Raw genomic sequence first — 17999 nt, 5'->3', positions numbered from 1 at the left:
AGTTCGGCCCTTAGAATAGCCCAGTAATCAGTCCAACAACTAGTCTACTAATAGGCTACTGAAAACAGTCTACTAACAACAATGGTTCGACCACAAACAGTCATTAAAAAAGGCCTACTAATAGTTCGACAACAGCACATGATTACAAAAAATATGTACCCCTGTCCAGCGCCTGTACGAAGGTGTAAACCTCAAAACCAAGGCCTTCACAACATAGACCACAGAAAAAAAAGGGGACACATACCCCTGTCCAGCACTTGTACGAAGGTGTAAACCCAGAAATTATTTTTCACAGCATTGAACTAAGAGAGGAGAGTCATTCCAGCATCGCCCCTCTTCTACTAGGGTTTCCTTGGTGTTAACGACCAAGGAAGAACCCAAAGAACAACAACCACAAGTATTTTGACCGGTCCGATTAGAATTCTTGGTCTTCCACGTCCAAGAGGTTAAGAGAAAAAAGAGAACTGAGATTCAGATGAGAAAAATACTTCTGAGCCCGGAATTATAGCTCTGATACCATGTTTTCTTTCCTAAGAGAGAGACGAGAGTGAGAGAAGAGAAGAGAGAGAGAGGTTCGACTGAGAACCAAAAGACAAGGGCTGGCGGCACCCAACTTGTTATTTATATTCACTTAATATAAGAAGATCAGAAGTTACAAGTATGCTGTTGTCGGCAATTCATAATAATAAACAAATAACAAGAAAGTAAAAAGAAAACTATCTGACAGCATACTAACAGAGAACAAAAAAAAAAGTTTCACAACAATAACAATCTTATGAACAGTCCATGTGGTACATGTGAAGTTGGCTACAAATTGACCCTAGCTGCTGCATGCAGTAGAAGCTAGAAGCCACATTCCTCCAAGGAAACCTTGAGTAGGGATTGCTTTGAAGCATGAGAAGACTGTTGAGTTGGTCCGGTTCGTTTTTATTTAGTTAGGAAGTTGTTGGGCTTTAGGCCCATTAGTTTATGTTTTTTTAAGTTGTGACTGTTCAGCTTTTAGTAGCTGCCCTACTAAGGGCATCCTTGTAATATCTCATCTTTTTAAGTTAAGTATAAATATAATGAGAGGGGGGCGGCTAGGGTTAATTTCACAATCCTAGTTGACTTCCACTCTCTTCTTCTTCTCTACTGCTGAAATCTTCATCTTCCTCCTCTTTCCTTCACAAGAAACTCGACTAAATCTGCAATTAGTGATCTCTACTTGGTATCAGAGCAGGCCAAAGGTTCCTTGAAATTGTTCTCTCATGCAGGCCTAGATCGACTGATTGCATGGTGACTTAAGAGGCTGATCGAAGCTCTCAGGTAAGCCCTGTTTTTATATTTTTTTGGTGGATCTGTGTGCCTTGTAACTGATCTAGGGTTTCTCCTCAAAATCAGGAAAAACTAGAGAAATGGGAAGAGTCATGTTTTTGTTGGACTCTTCAATTTTGACATAGGAAGTGGCGCCCTAATTTTTTAGAGTTCCTTGGAGTTTTTCGTAGGGGGCGATTCAATTCCTGGCTGATTTGGAGGCTTCTAGAGAGGGCGGCTGCCTCTTCTCTCTCTTCTCCCGTCCCACAGAAAAGGAATCCTTTGTGGGAAGAAAGTCTAGGACACCAGAAAGGTGTTGGTTCCAAAAGGTGTTTTGTTTGATCTTGCTACAAATTTCAGTTATTTTCTTTACATTTTTTGAGAAGCATGGATGGCCACAGAGTTGAAAATTAGCCCGAGAGTGAAATGAGATCAGCCAGAGGAGGTGCAGGAGACCCTTTCGGGGCTGAGACCATTACTACAATTAGGTTGGATGGTGCAAATTACTTAGAATGGTCACAATCCGCAAAGATGGCCATTGGTGCTCATGGGAAATTAGGGTATATCACTGGTGAAGAGGTGAAACCCAAAATTAGCAACTCCCGGTGGGTATAGGAGAATTATATGGTGATGACTTGGTTGTGTAATTCCATGTTGCCACATGTAAGTAAAAAATTTTTATGGGCAAATACAACTAAGGAAATATGGGACGGGGTTGTAGAAACCTACACAGAGGGAGAATGTTGCTAGGGCTTATCAATTGAGAAATCAGATTATTGCTACTAAGGATGCAACTACCTATCAGAAACATTTAGAGAAGTATAGGGTCTTTGAATTCCTTGCTGGTCTTAATCTTGATTATGATATTGCACGACAACACCTTATTTCCAGGGACAATGTTACTCTCTCCCAAGCATATGCCTTTGTGTCAGGGGAGGAGTGCAGGAGAGATGTGATGATGAAAACCCTTATTTCTGGTCAGTTTGCCACGGTAAGTGCTGTGAAACCTAAACAAAGTGGCAGTGACATCAAAAAGGAAGATAAAAGAGATTTGATTTGTGACTACTATAAGAAGCCTAAACATACAAGAGATACTTGTTGGAAGCTTCACCCATATCTTGTGCTGATTAGATTGAAAAATAAGAAGGGAAATGTGCACATGGCAGTTGCTGGTGACATTCCGGTCCTTCCTACTACAACTGCTCTGGAGTTTGTTGCAGCTGCTGCAGTAAGGGCCGAACTTGAGAGGTATGGGCTATTTCTAAACTAGCGGGATACGACCAGTTCTAGTTCATTCGCAAGCGGACAACAAGGTACAAGTGGCACTGGTGGAGTCCACTCTACTTCCTTTGCTCACACAGGTAGTTCACACGTCATTGCAAATTATGTTTCCACTTCAGGTAAGGAGGGACCTCATTGGATTATAGATTCTGGAGCCTCAGAGCACATGACCCAGAGCTCTACTATTTTTTCAACTTATCATCTCTGTTCTGGCAGAGATAGGGTCTCCACAACTGATGGATCCCATGTTCTTATTGCTGGGAAGGGAGTCAAGATTAATGATTATATTTTTCTACCCTCTGTCCTTCATGTTCTTAGATTGAACACTAATTTGTTATCTGTTAGTAGTTTGACTAAGAACCTGAGCTGCTCAGTAATTTTTTCTCTCCTGGTCGTTGTATTTTGTAGGATCTAATTCAAAGAGGACGACTAGGAGTGAAGTGAATGGAATCTACCTCCTGGATGTACTTTCTTCTCATTAGAGTCATCATGTCAGCAGGGATAGTGAGTTAGGGTCTTTGAGTCAAATTATGCTTTGGCATAATCTTTTGGTCATTTACCGTTTTCTTTGAGTTTTTTGTTTCCAAAACTTTTTGAGTCTGTTAGTTTGTCAAGTCTAGAGTGTGAATGTTGTCAATTTGGAAAGCATTGTAGACATTCATTTAAACCTAGTAATAAAAGATGTTCTTTTTCTTTTGATGTTATTCATTCGGATGTGTGGGGCCCTTGCCATGTTTCTTCTATGGGAGGCTATCGCTATTTTCTCTTATTTGTGGATGATTTCTCACGATACTCTTGGATTTACCTGATGAGATCCTGTGATGAGGTACCATCCTTGGTGAGGCAATTTCATCAGATGGTACTAACATAGATTGGAACAAGAATAAATGTGTTCAGATCTGACAATGTTAGGGAATATTTTGAAAGACATCTTGCTTCATATCTATTAGAATATGGTGTTGTCCGTCAGAGCAATTGCCCCTACAGTCCATAGCAGAATGGTGTTGTAGAAAGGAAGAATACATACATTGTTGAGACTACAAGAAGCATGATGATCACATCTACAGTTTCAGTTCGGTTTTGGGGTGATGCAATTCTCACAGCAGTATATCTGATTAACAGGGTGCCCTCTCGTATACTTGGATTCAACACCCCATTTAGTCTTCTTTTTCCTCAGGGGGAGATGTTTCATATTCCTCTCAAGGTGTTTGGGTGTGTCTGCTTTGCACATATCCTTGGTCCTCACCGCTCGAAGCTTGATCCCAAGGCAAAGAAGTGTGTCTTCCTTGGATATGCAGAGAATCAGAAATGGTATTGCTGCTATGATCCAGTTTCTGGGAGCCGGTATGTTACCATGGATGTCTCCTTTTTTGAATCTACGTACTTCTCAAAGAATCATTCTCAAAGGGAGTGTTTTGGGGAAGTGAGTCAGCAATCTATTCCTCTCCCAGTTCCAGTCCCTGTGTCTACTCCTGTGCTTGACCACCACTCTGTGGCACCTACCTTGCCACCTCCTTTGTGTTCTGCTTCTCAGCATTACTTACGACATAAACTTCCCAAGGAGGTTGATTCCACTACAGCAGGACTCACATCACTTCCTGTTGATTCCTTGGAGACTCCAGATTTGGCTGCCATGGATTCAGGTATTCCTCTAGGTCCCTCTACTGTTTCAGTTCCCAATGATCCTACTAACTCTGTTACAGATAACCTTGATCTCCCTATTGCTCTCAATAAAGAGAAGAGAAAGTGTACTGCTCATTGTATTTCACTGTACTTATCTTACAGTAGACTTTTTCCTTCCTACCGTGCTTTTCTCTCCTCTCTTGATTTAGTGTCTATACCCAAGGGTGTTAGTGAGGCTCTCTCCATACCTGAGTGGAAGACAATTATGCAGGAAGAGATGACAGCTTTGATTAAGAATGAGATATGGGACATTGTGGATGTACCAGAAGGCAATGAGACAGTTGGATGCAGATGAGTTTACACAGTAAAATATAAGGCAAATGGAAGTATAGAAAGGTATAAGGCAAGACTTGTTGCAAAAAGGTACACACAGACCTATGGCATTGATTACTTAGAGACCTTTGTGCCGGTTGCAAAGATGACCTCCGTTTGGATACTTCTTTCTCTTGCTGCCTCATACTCTTGGCCCTTGTTTCAACTTGATGTGAAGAATGCTTTCGTAAATGGGGATCTGCAAGAAGTGTATATGGATCTTCCTACTGGATTTTACAATGATACTGAAAAGGGAAAGGTATACAGGCTTAAGAAGTCACTTTATGGCTTAAAACAATCTCCCAGAGCATGGTTTGATAGATTCAGACATGCCTTGATTGCTTTTGGCTACACTCAGACTCAATCCGATCACACCTTGTTTGTGAAGTGAAGGGGATCTTTGGTGTCAGTCCTAATTGTTTATGTGGATGATATTGTTGTCTCCGAGAATGATCTGAGTGAGATTGATGGTCTGAAAAAGAACCTTCATAAAGAATTTGAAATTAAGGATCTTGGAGAACTGAGATACTTCTTGGGCATTGAAGTTGCAAGATCAAAACATGGAATTTGTATTTCACAAAGGAAGTATGTCTTGGATCTTCTTCAAGAGACAGGGAAGCTTGGAACAAAGGAAATCAACACCCCTATTGATCAAAACCATAAAATCAATGCATCAGAAGGTGAATCAGTAAAGGACATTGGGAGATATCAGAGACTTGTGGGTCGGCTGCTATACTTGTGTATGACAAGACCAGACATCTCCTATGCAGTAAGTGTAGTAAGTCAATACATGCATGTTCCACGAGTCCATCATTGGGAGGCAATTGACAGGATTCCTGCTTATCTGAAGGGACACCCGGGCAGAGGCATATTGTTTACTGATCATGGACAGTTGAAACTAGAGGCTTATACAGATGCAGATTGGGCAAGATGCTTTGATGACATGAGATCAACTTCAGGAGTGTGCACCCTAGTTGGGGGTAACCTTGTCTCATGGAAGAGTAAGAAACAAACAATGGTGGTAAGATCAAGTGCTGAAGCCGAATACAGGGCCATGGTACATGGAGTTTCAGAACTTCTCTGCATCTGTTCCTTGTTTGAAGAAATTGGTGTACACGCAGAAGAACCTATGATGCTATACTGTGATAACCAGGCAGCAATTAACATTGTCCATAATCCAGTCTAGCATGACCGAACTAAGCACATTGAAGTGGATAGACATTTTATCAGAGAAAGGGTAACTTCTAGAGAAGTTTGTCTTCCATACATTGCTTCTGATCTGCAGCTCGTTGATGTTCTCACAAAAGGCGTTGCAAAGAACAAGCTGGAACATGATCCACGCAAGTTGGGAATGTATGACATTTACTCCCAACTTGAGGGGGAGTGTTGAGTTGGTCCGGTTTGTTTTTATTTAGTTAGGAAGTTGTTGGGCTTTAGGCCCATTAGTTTATGTTTTTTTAAGTTGTGACTATTCAACTTTTAGTAGCTGCCCTACTAAGGGCATCCTTGTAATATCTCATCTTTTTAAGTTAAGTATAAATATAATGAGAAGGGGGCGGTTAGGGTTAATTTCACAATCCTGGTTGACTTCCTACTCTCTGTTCTTCTCCTTTCTTCTCTACTTCTGAAATCTTCATCTTCCCCCTCTTTCCTTCACAAGAAACTCGACTAAATCTGCAATTAGTGTTATCTACTAAAACATATCAGGGAGAATGTTTTGGGCCTGCAATCTTGAGATACATGCCTCAAGAAACCTATATATACACTAAAACAAGGATGTCTGTGCTTTTTTCTGTTTTTGTAACTCAAGTAGCCAATCACCTTTAAGACTTTTCCCACTATCTTTCCTCATTATCTTACCATCAACTCTCCTCTTTTTCATTAACTCCAATTATCTCCTCTTAAATCATGCCATTAAGTCTCTCTCCTCCAATAACTCAGGCTGTCTTGTGTAACAGCATCACATTGTAGCTAATTTTTTTTTTCCCTTTAGTAGTACTCATTAACTACTCCAATTTTCTCTCCTCATTAATCATGCCATTAACTCTCTCTCCTCCAGTAGCTCAGGCTGTCTTGTGTAACGACATCACATTTTAGATAAAAATTTTCCCTTTAGTAGTACTTCTTTTGCATCTACCTTTTCTGCATTTTGGATATTTTTAATGCAGCTACCAAGATACAACTACTGCTTTAAGGTGTAACAAGCAGGGTTCACGAGTAGCCGTGCTGTACAGTCCAGCAAAGCAATCCCTAAACTACTTGTTAAGTTCAGGGAAGAAAGGGGTGAGTTCTAGCAGTTTCAAAACCACTAGAGTCTGAAGAAACTGATGGAAACCAGGGCTGATATTCTTTGGTTTTGTGCAGGAAAGCTGAGAAGAAAAGAACAAAAATAAAAATGTAAATAAACTGTCTTTATTCCTTCCAGAAAAGCTCCTTTAATCTGTTCTAGCTTGCTTAAATAGACCTATAATGGGAAAACAACTAAGAAACCAATAAACTGTACAACTAGGAATTTCTAAACTAAAAAAATTCTTTTATGATAAGAGTCCTAAATTGACAAATAAGTATTATAATTGGAATCCTAAACTGACAAAGAAACTCATATAATAAGAATCCTAAATTGATACCCAAAAGAATTGTTTAGAAGTAAAACCAAAGATAACATGGGGTCTGCTTAGCTGAGCTAACAGGGATGCTGCCTTAGAGTTAGTATTGCCCCTTTGATAATACACCTTAGCCACTTGGGGTGGTCTGACTGTTCAAAAAACTGACCTATGACCTGCTTGGGGTTTGATGGAGGTTGGATGGGCTGCAATTGATTATTTTGGGCAGTACAGGTTGATGCTTGCATGAGTTTTCCTTCTAGATATTGACACTTTGTTTAAAAGTCAAAATTGTCATTTTATATTTGCAGTCCTTTTATTGCTATTGTTTTATTTCTTTTAACGCAGAACTAATTTGGACCTATTTTTTATCAACTTTATTCTCTCGGTGACAGATTATTGTTGTTGTCATCATTTTCATCAGCATCTAAGCCTTATTCTCTCCATTATAGATCTTAATATATTATTCATGTTGTTTATAGTTTCATTTTAGATTCTAATTTCACCTTGAAATTAAGGGTTTCAAGTCAAGAAGAGGAAGTGAAGAACTCCAGTTCTTTAAATGGGTGATTTTTCCGGAACAATTGATGTTGAAAGGCTTATTTCTTATGGTGATGATCTCATTGAAGTCTTCATGAATAGAAAGGATGTTAATAACTTTGCACTATCTTTGGAAGGAGTCAAGATGCTTCAATCATCTTGTGAGGCAGATTTTTCTGAGGTTAAGAATTTATTGGAAGGTTTGTTTTCCTTCCTCGTTGTCTTTGTCATCTTTTCTTTTACCATATTCATTATCTAATTTAATTCAGAGGTTTTAACTTTTAAGCTTGACATTTTTCCTGAAGCATTCTATCCCATTTTGCATGCTTGTCAATGGTTGACAATTTAGAATATTACTGTGATGAAATTCTGTAGCTTCTGGAAATGGCTTCTGCACTTCAATTTTGAGGTTCATGCTTCTGGAAATTCAGTGTAACAATATTGTTTTGAAGATTATAATATTTGTCCCAACAATTTCTGTCTTCAAGGAAGTTCTGGTTGGGTTACAGAAAGCTTTCCATCAATAGATCTTATACTTGATCTAAGTTACATTCCTCTACATTATTTTATTTATAATTTTTGAGGGTTGCAGTGGGGCATGTCAGTGATTTAAACCTCAGGCATGCCTAGGCAACAGGCAAGGAGCATTTTAAGGTCTATACCTTGCCTAGGCCTAGGTGCAGCCCCTTCAAAAATGCGTGTGCCTGCTGCACCTTGTGCCTCAGCCTAGGTTTGTCATGTGTACCTTAGGCACTGGGGCAAGTATGCTCACTGCTTGGACGGTATTGTATTTATTAGCGCCAAGGTTCATCACTTAGCCCTTATTTGCATTGATAATGGATGAATTGACTAAACATATTTAAGATGAGATCCCATGGTGCATGTTTTTGGTTGATGACATTGTTTTAATTGATTAAGCTAATAAAGGATTAAATGCAAAGTTAATCTCATGGACAAATGCCTAACAAGAGGTTTTGAAGTTATTAGGACTAAAACAGAATATATGACATGCAAATTTAATAACAATGGGAGTACAAATCAGGGTACACTTAGGATTGGAGACCAAGGGATAACTCAAAGTGACCTTTTTCAGTACCTTGGTAATTCACAACAAGGGAGAGGTTGGGGAGCATGCTGCCTATAGAATTAGAGCAGGATGGACAAAATGGAGGGGTGCATCTGGAGTTTTATGTAATAGGTGAATACCACTAAGATTAAAAGGAAAATTCTAACAAACAGTTGTAAGGCCAGCTATGTAATAGGTGAATACAACCATGAGCATCAGCTACAGGTATTTACCAAAGCTATTACTCATGCCAGACATGTTTTCTTGGCTGACAAACTAATGCTGTTCTCATAGCCTTGGTTTGAGGGGGAGTTTAGAAAGGATGAATAATATTCACATTAGTCATGTGTTTTTTATATTTCTTTTTTGGTCCCTTGGAAGGGCCTTTCTGTATTATACGTAATTTGACCTTTGAGGTGGGGTCAGTCGTTCATTCACTTGACTCCTCAAATGAGTTCTGTTTTTGCCTAGTTCTCCTCTTCTACTCTCTAGCATGTGAATTGATAACCTTGGATTAATTGAACCGGCCAATGTTTATCTTGTCTAGTTATATGACTGATAAAAAAGTTGTTAATGAGTTGGTTATGAAATGATCTTTCATTTATATCCATTTAAAGTCCAAGGAAGATTGGGTCTCTGTTGGAGGATTATATTTGCATTTCAAAACAACTGTCCTCTAGTTTATTTGCTTTTCGTTTTTTTTTGGGAACAAGCATTAGAAATAAGGAAAATGCATTGAAACTGTTTAGTGTGAAGTGTGGTCATTTAAAAGCTATGCTACCTTTTGCTTTTCTCATCATTGAGAATTTTGAATACCGACAGTATTGTGGGCTACATTATGCCTTCTAATCCATATCCATCTTGACAAAAGATGTGTATATATGTATCTATATGTCAGTTTCTGTGTATCTGTGTGAATGTTGTTAAAGTCTAGTTGATAGGGGCAGTTTGTCCTTATTTACCTTTGTTTTTAGTCTATTTATTTAAACATTTTTTCTCAAAGAAATTTATTTAAACATCTTCTTGAGGGCATTATTGTAATTTCTGTCATCTTTTAGAAGCTGAATATTACTTGGGCTGACAGCGAGAGAGTCTGGTTCGATACACACACACACACACACACACACACACTTTCTCTCTTTCTCCTGAAAACTTTTTTTTCATCTTTTCTTTACTTTTTCTATCAACAGAACCTTTCTACTGTGATTTCTTTTTTCTTTCACCTTTTTTTTTGGCTTTTCTAAGCTAATATTGGTATTAGAGCTCCAGGTTTTTTCTTACCTGGTCTGGACATCATTTCAGCCTCTCCTCTAGAGAACTACTCTTTCAAGGGAAGGAAAAGGATTGCAAAGGACTGATCACCCTCTAAGTAAAGAGGCTTTAATGCCTCAATTGGCAGTTCAAAGAAGCGCTGTTTTTGGGGTTTTGAATGGTTGGAGTAAGTTTCCATGACTTTGTGGTGATTGTGTAAGATGTTTTGGTGTGATAGTAGTTGAGTTATGTGATTATGGGGTCAGTTGGTGATTTAAGTAAAGCTACCAGTTTTTTGTGTTCTTCTGTGGTAGAAAATGAAATGTGGTGTGTGTTCAAAGGTGGTTCTGTGGTGTAATTTTTTTTTGGAAAGTTAACCATTAGCTCAATGTCTTACACTTATGGCTACATAAACAAGTGGTTCCAAATCTGCATCTGTGTTACAGTCAGACATTATGAACATCTAGCTGACTATTCTCAAGCTCAATGGTATGAATTATGTAAATTGGTTGAGGTTTATCTGATTTGTTGAGGCTAACTGAAATATATTAAGAACAACCCAAGAGTGGGTCTGAAGGATATAGTGAGTGGGCGCAAGAAAACACACAAATTATGACTTCATTGTGGAACAATATGGAAAATCAGTTAAGTGTTAATCTTATGTTTCTGGATACAACAAAATAGGTTTGGGAGCATGCTAGGCAACTATACTAAAGACAAGACAATGTTACAAGAATTTATCAACTGTATAAATAGTACTTCACTCTCCAATAGGGAGATAAAAGTGTGGAAAAATATTATGCTTCTTTGAAGAGCCTAAGGAATGAATTGCATGTTTACCAGCCTCCATACAGATTTGAAGGTGCAGCAAGGGCAAAGAGAACATTTGGATGTTGTTAGATTTCTATCAGGGTTGAGGTCTGAGTTTGAACCAGTGAGAGCTTAGATTTTAGGAAGTAGTGACCTTCCTTAACTTTTAGAGGTGTTTTCGCACATAGGAGGCATCCACCCCACATAGTGATATACTACTATGTTAGAGAAATCGACTTAGCAGGTGGTGGTTGTAGTTGGGACTTTCGTGGAAGAGGTAACAATTAGAGGTGGTGGTCGTGGCTTTAGGGGTAGTCGTAGTACTAGAAGGGAAGGAAGAGGTAGTGGTGGGCGTAAGTACCATTGAATTTCGGCGGTTGGTCAAGTCTTTGAAGGTTTGAAGAGACGATGGGGGAGAGAGGGGAAGAGAGGAGAGAAGGGAGAGATCTTTCTAAGAAACCCTAGGGTTAGGGCTATGTGGTAGTTTGATCTGGGAGGAGGCTTGTCCCTCCTTCTATAGATGGGATCTTGAGACTATAAGGAGAAAATCTTAAAAGAGACCGTTCTTTCTTAGGAAAGGGGATCTAATCTTCATGTCAGCTATCAACACAGGTCAAACCGACGGGGGGCAATTCCAATGCTCACAAGGGAATGCTCCTTCACCAAGTCTTGGGGCCAGGCAAGAAACCGAGGTGGTGGCAGATCGTGTTAACCCAAAACTGAACGGGGATACACCTCTGAGAGGTAAACAGTTGGGTAAGATAAGCAGCTTGTGTGTAAACCAAATGACGGGGAATGTTTCCCTCCAAAATGAGGAGACAGAAAACTCCAATTTCTCTTTACTGGGTTTGTCTTCCACCTGCCCTCCCTTGCATTCCCCTCTAAACTCCCGGTTAGTTTCAGGTAAATCTGTCAACTCTGTAAATTCATTTTTTTTCTACTGATGAGGTTGCCGTGTCCCTTGTTCCAGATTCCCTCCCAGTTCAGAGTCTAAAGCCCATAGTCAGAAGACCACAAGAAGTTTTCAGGGGGTGTTGGAAGGGGAGATGAGGGTGGAGGGAACTTGTAGGGATAAAAGAATTTGGAGAATCATTGACAGTATAATGGGAGCAATTGAAATAAATGAATTATGGAGGAAGGCTACAACTGGGACAGAATCGGATTATAGTGGGGAGGCTAAGGGTAGAGTTGAGGATATGGCTAGGAGTGGAGAGCACAAAGATATTGAAAGAGGGGAGGCTAGTAAGGAGGACTCAATAGCAGAATTTGTTGGCAAGCTAGGGTGTAAACTTAAGAACCCAAATGACCTAAAAGCCTTTCTACAAAAAAAGGAGGAGAGTAAGATTAAAAGAAAAAAACTGAGTGAAGTTGAGAGGTTAAGGAGAGATATTGAGGGGGATATTGGGGTGAGAGGGGAGAGAAGGAAAGGGATTAAATAAATCTCGGGTGAGTTAGGGTTGAAGCCTAAATTTGAAATGCGGATCCTAAGCTGGAATGTAAGGGGGATGGGTAGTGCGAGGAAGAGAGCAACTATCAAAGAGGCGATTAATAAGTTTGACCCGGATGTGGTGTTAATTCAAGAATCTAAGTGATCTGATTTCGACAATAGATGGGCAAAAGGTGTGTGGAGATCAAGGGGGATAAGGTGGGCGACTGCTCCATCATGGGGAGCTTCAGGTGGGATTGTAATTTTGTGGAAAGAGGATGTGGTTGTAGGGGTCGAGGAATTAATAGATCATTCAGTATTTGTGAAATTCAGGCAGGTGGCAGATGGTTTTGATTGGGTCTTAACAAATGTATATGGTCCCAATGACTACGGACATGGAAAGAAACTGTGGGAAGAGTTGAGTGATATTAGGGGCCTTTGGGAAGGACCCTGGTGCATGGGAGGGGATTTTATTGTGGTGAGGTTCAAAGAGGAAACTAATAATCCGAGTTAGAGGGTGACTACAAGCATGAGGAATTTCAATAAGTTTGTGGACACCTTTGAACTTAAAGAAATTCCTTTTCTAAATCACAATTTCACCTGGTCCAACATACAACCTAGGCTGTTTTGCTCCAAGCTAGATAGATTCCTATTTTCAACAGATTGGGAAGAGCATTGCAGGAATCTAACTTCTAGGGCACTCCCTAGACTTACCTTAGACCACTGGCCCATAGTGATGTGTAAGGAGGAATTAAGAGGAGATGGACCTACCCCCTTAAGGTTTGAGAACATGTGGCTGTCTCATCCGGGATTCATTGAGAAAATCAGAGACTGGTGGGAGCAATGTAATCTATCAGTAGAGTGGGAGGGTATGAAATTCCACAAGAAGCTTCAATTTCTAAAATCCTAGATAAAGGAGTGGAACCGGATGGAGTTTGGAAGATTGGAGGAGAGAAAGCAGGCTTTGCTAGAAAAATTAGAGGACTTGGATTTGAAGGAAGTAAGGGGTCCCTTTGGAGAGGAAGACAGAGAGTTGAGGTGGAGTGTGAGGAGGCAGATGGAAGACCTTTTGCTCCAGGAGGAAATAAGTTGGAGGAAATCTAGGTGCAAATGGTTAAAGGAGGGAGACAGAAACACGAGGTTTTTCCATTCTTTGGCAAATAGCAGAAGAAGGACGGACTTCATTTCAAAATTGGAAGTCGAAGGTGAAGTAATTTCCCACCAAGCAGAAATAGCAGAGGCCTTTGTAAATCATTTAAAATCTATTTTCAGAAGGCCGGTAAATGTGAGGGTTTGGCTGGAAGGGCTGGATTGGCCTACTCTAAGTGTAGCGGATAGGGAGGGATTAGAGATGGTTTTTGATATAGAGGAGATTAAGGAGGCAGTGTTTATGATGGATAGGACAAAAGCTCCAGGCCCAGATGGATTCACAATGGCTTTTTATCATGATTGCTGGGATATTGTGAAGCAGGATATTATGCGAATCTTTGAGGAATTTTATAGGAGGGGAATAATCAATCGGGGCTTAAACTCCACTTTCATTGCTTTGATCCCAAAGAAGAAAGAGGCTTCACACCCTAAGGATTTTATACCTATCAGTTTGGTGCATAGTCTGTATTAGATAATTGCAAAAGTGCTGTCTCTAAGAATAAAGAAAGTTCTTCCTTCTATTATTGCACCCAATCAAGGAGAGTTTGGGAATAGACCTATTAGATCATTGATCAAATCTTGATTGCAAATGAGAGTTTGGAAAGTTTCAAGAAGTCAAAGAAGAAGGGTGTGGTTTGCAAACTAGATTTGAAGGCCTATGACCTAGTTGATTGGTCTTTCCTGGTAGAGGTGATGAGGAGTTTTGGGTTTGGAAACAGATGGCGTAAATGGATTTGGGGTTGTGCTAAGAGCTGCCACTATTCAATCTTGGTGAATGGAGCTGTAAGGGATTTCTTTCCTGCCTCGAGGGGAATAAGACAAGGAGACCCACTCTCCCCCTTCCTATTCACTCTGGTTGTAGATGTTTTGGGTAGACTGATTCATAGAGCTGATGAGAGGAATTTAGTAAAATGGTGGAGAATAGGAAGGGTGCAAGTACCACTAACACATTTATAGTTCGTAGATGACACACTTTTTTTTTGTGAAGGTGGGGACATAAATTGGATAGGGAACCTGAAATTGGCCATACAATTATTTGAACAGATGCCCAATCTAAAAGTGAACTTTGATAAGAGCTGTTTGGTGGGACTGAATTTGGAGGAGAGAGAGGTAAGTGAATATGTGGGGTTATTAGGGTGTGCAATTTCGGATTGGCCATTGACTTATTTGGGTCTCCCCTTAGGAGATAATCCCATGAAGGACAGCTTCTGGAACCCGGTTCTAGAAAGACTTGAGAAAAGGCTTGCCTCATGGAGGAAAAATTATCTTTCTCTAGGGGGGAGAATCACTTTAATTAGGTCTACCCTAGCTAACCTTCCTGTTTACTTTTTGTTGGTGTTTAAGATTCCCGCAAAGGTCTCAAGTAGAGTGGAAAAGTTAATGAGGGATTTCTTGTGGGAACTAGGAGAGGAGAAGAAAGACCATAGGGTGAGTTGGGAGGTGATAACTAGAAGCAAACAGTTATGAGGGCTTGGGATTGGGAATATCATGAAAAGAAACATGGCATTGTTGGGGAAATGGCTATGGAGGTTTCCAATGGAAAGGGACAAACTTTGGATGAAGATTGTGGCTAGTATACATGGGCTGGAAGACATTGACTGGGATCCAGGAATCTTGGCAAGGACTACAACTGCTTCTCCTTGGAAAGTCATTCATGATTTGGTTATGGTTTTCTCCCCTTGGATAAGGTATGATCTGAACTCTGGTAATCTCGTAAAATTCAGGGAGCAACCTTGGGTTGGGGACTCATCTCCGATGGACCAATTTCCCTCCTTATATGCGTTGTCAGACCTGAAGAATGAACCCGTTTCTTCTTTCTTAGTTCCTTCTAATTCTAATTCCGGTTTTGGATGGAATCTAGGGTTGAGGAGAACAATAAGGGATACGGATTTGGGCTGCCTGTCGTCTCTACTAGCCACCCTTGAAAATATTTTCTTGGACCCGAGTAAGGATGACTCCAGAATTTGAACCCCATCCTCCAATGGTTCCTTCTCCTGTGCGTCGTTTTTTGAGACCTTGGTCCATCCTCTTGCTCCTTCTAGCCTTTCCTTCCCTGTTAATGAGATTTGGAGTAAACTCATTCCTCCTCGGGTTGGTAGTTTTTGTTGGGAAACTTTCCTGGAAAGAATAAACACAACCGACTTGCTTCAAAGAAAGAGACCTAATTCTTGCTTACTTCCCAATAGGTGTGTTCTTTGTAAATCTAGTGGGGAAACGACTTACCACCTTATGGTTACTTGTCCGGTTACTAAGACTATTTGGGAATGAGCTTCATTCTTGTTTGGATGCACTTGGAGTCCTCCCGTGAGTTTGCAAAGCTTGTTCTCTCCCTCGTTCTCTAAATGGCCTAAGAAAAGAGGGAAGATCATGTGGAGAAGCATTAGAGCAGTTGTGTGCTGGTCTGTATGGGAAGAGAGGAACTCGAGACTTTTTTCAGACAAGGAAAGATCTATGGAGAATTTAACTGAATTGATACACTTAAGGGTCAGTCATTGGCTGAAATCTTTGGAGCTTCTTTCGGAGTTCTCCATGGCTGATCTTTTGAGAAAGTGGAAAGAAGTTGCTACCTTGGCTCAATGCAAAAGGACCTCTAGACCTTCTTCCCCCTCCTTCAGGATTCACGAAACTGAATTTTGATGGTTGCAGTTTAAGGACTCCTGGGCCTTCTGGGATTGGGGGAGTTTTCAGAAATGAGGCTGGGATTATTTTTGCTATGTTCTCTAGCCCTATTGGTGAGGGTGACTCTCTTAGGGCAGAGATTTTACCAGCTTTGGAAGGAATCAAAAGATCAAGAGAATTAAACATTCGGTGCTTGATCATTGAAGGGGACTCGGAGGTGGTAATTAGGTGGTTGAAGGAAGACAACAATGGTTTGTGGAGCTTTAGAAATGAAAAGAAAAAATTTAAATGGCTGAGTAGGGATATTGAGGTGAAGTATAGTTGGGTGAAGAGAAGTGATAATTCCATGGCTGATGGGTTAGCCAAGCAAGGGGTGCTTAAGGATTATTTGTTTTGGGCCACTTTTTAGCTTTCCTTCTTGTTTTTTGTCGTGGGGGAGTTAAGATATTTTACCTCCTCTATCTTATACTCAAAGTTTCACAATTTTTATAATCTAATAAAACATTCTGTTATTGATAAAAAAAAACACGAGTAGGGCAGACCTGGCTTAATCCATTTCTCTTCTTCTTTTCTTAGTAGGAGGTTAGGTCTCCCTTGAAGAGACCTCTGCGGTGGGCAGTATTCCATCAAGTTGGTATTAGAGTTGCCGGCAGTGAAGGATGATGAACTTGAGATCCTTAGCAATGGAGGGACAAATCGATAAGATCGAAGAGGAGCTTTACAAGGTGTTCGAGGAACTGAAAGATTTGAAGGACTCCATCTTGGGGGTAGCCAGCCAGTTCCAACGATCATCCCATTCCAACCTTTGCGAAGGAGATAACGAAGGCTCTAGTTACTCTGGCCATCCACATGCTGGTTTTGGATTCGGGAGAATGGCCAAGTTGGTATTTCCCTTGTTCTCAGGTGAGGATCCCATCTCGTGGATATTTATAACCGAACGATTTTTTGAGATTAATGAAATTCCTGGGCATCAGCATGTGCTGATGGCTTCAATCCATTTGGAGGGGGAGGCCATTCATTGGCTTCAATGGTATCGATGTCCCAACCCCTAGATTGGGTGGTCGGAATTTACATAGGCCCTTTGTCACCGTTTCGGACCATCGGGGTTTGAAAACTTTGATGAAGCTCTATCGAGACTTATACAATTGGGGACGACGAGGGAGTACTAGAATGAGTTTGAGAGGTTGGCTTCTCGGGTATATGGATGGCCTGAATCGGCATTGGTGGGAGCTTTCTTAGGGGGATTGTGGGATCAAATCCGGTATGAGGTGAAAGCCCTACAGTCGGTCACTGTAAATGCGGTGGCTCACTTGGCCTGCTTGCATGAAGAGAGACTGAATAAACTCAAATAGGTGAATAAGCTGACTCTGGCCGGGCCAATCATCAAGACTTCCTTGACTAAATCTGAACCAGGCCCAACCAAATCGGTTGGATTGAATAATTAACCCCTCAAGTGTATCTCCTGGGCGGAGATGCAGTCACGCCGCGAGCGCGGACTGTGCTAAAACTGTGATGAAAAGTTCGGCCCCGGACATCGTTGCAAGAGACCCCAACTGTTTCTATTAGAATCGGAGGATCCTGACGAGGAGGGCCCCACAATTGATGAAGAGACCCTAGAAAATGAGGAAGAATCTACAGAGCAGGGGCCGAAGGTTTCCCTCCATGCCCTGATTGGCTCGTCCTCACCTCGAACCATGAGGTTGAGAGTAGTGATCGGGGGCAGTCCGGTGGTAATATTGGTGGATAGCTGGAGCTCTCTAAACTTCGTTTTAGAGCAACTAGTTGACCAACTCCATTTAGCGGTGGAGCCTATACCGGTTTTCTCAATCCATGTAGCTAACAGACATAGACTCAGTTGTGATGGGGTTTGTAAAGCCGTGAAAATAAAGGTGCAAGGGCGCTTACTCCAAGCTGATCTCCACCCGTTGGAGTTAAGGGGGCCCAATGTGATTCTGGGCATCCAGTG

The 17999-nt window shown here is 40.9% G+C and overlaps 1 protein-coding gene across 1 annotated transcript in view; it reads left to right on the top strand.

Annotated features, from left to right (window-relative positions):
- LOC148844019 (plectin-like protein) overlaps positions 1-17999 on the top strand; it is a 50126-nt gene that overhangs the window by 6579 nt on the left and 25548 nt on the right. The window contains exon 2 of the mRNA XM_088958870.1: positions 7691-7912. Within this exon, the coding sequence (XP_088814996.1) occupies positions 7735-7912 (178 nt within the window). The 5' untranslated portion in view covers positions 7691-7734. The remainder of the gene's footprint in view (positions 1-7690; positions 7913-17999) is intronic.

The sequence above is a fragment of the Nelumbo lutea genome, chromosome 8 (assembly GCF_056320005.1).
Source record: "Nelumbo lutea isolate HS-2025 chromosome 8, American lotus-T2T, whole genome shotgun sequence".
NCBI classification, from domain to species: domain Eukaryota; kingdom Viridiplantae; phylum Streptophyta; class Magnoliopsida; order Proteales; family Nelumbonaceae; genus Nelumbo; species Nelumbo lutea.
The sequence above is the reverse complement of the archived record's forward strand: the minus strand, read 5'-3'. Positions and strand labels throughout refer to the sequence as shown.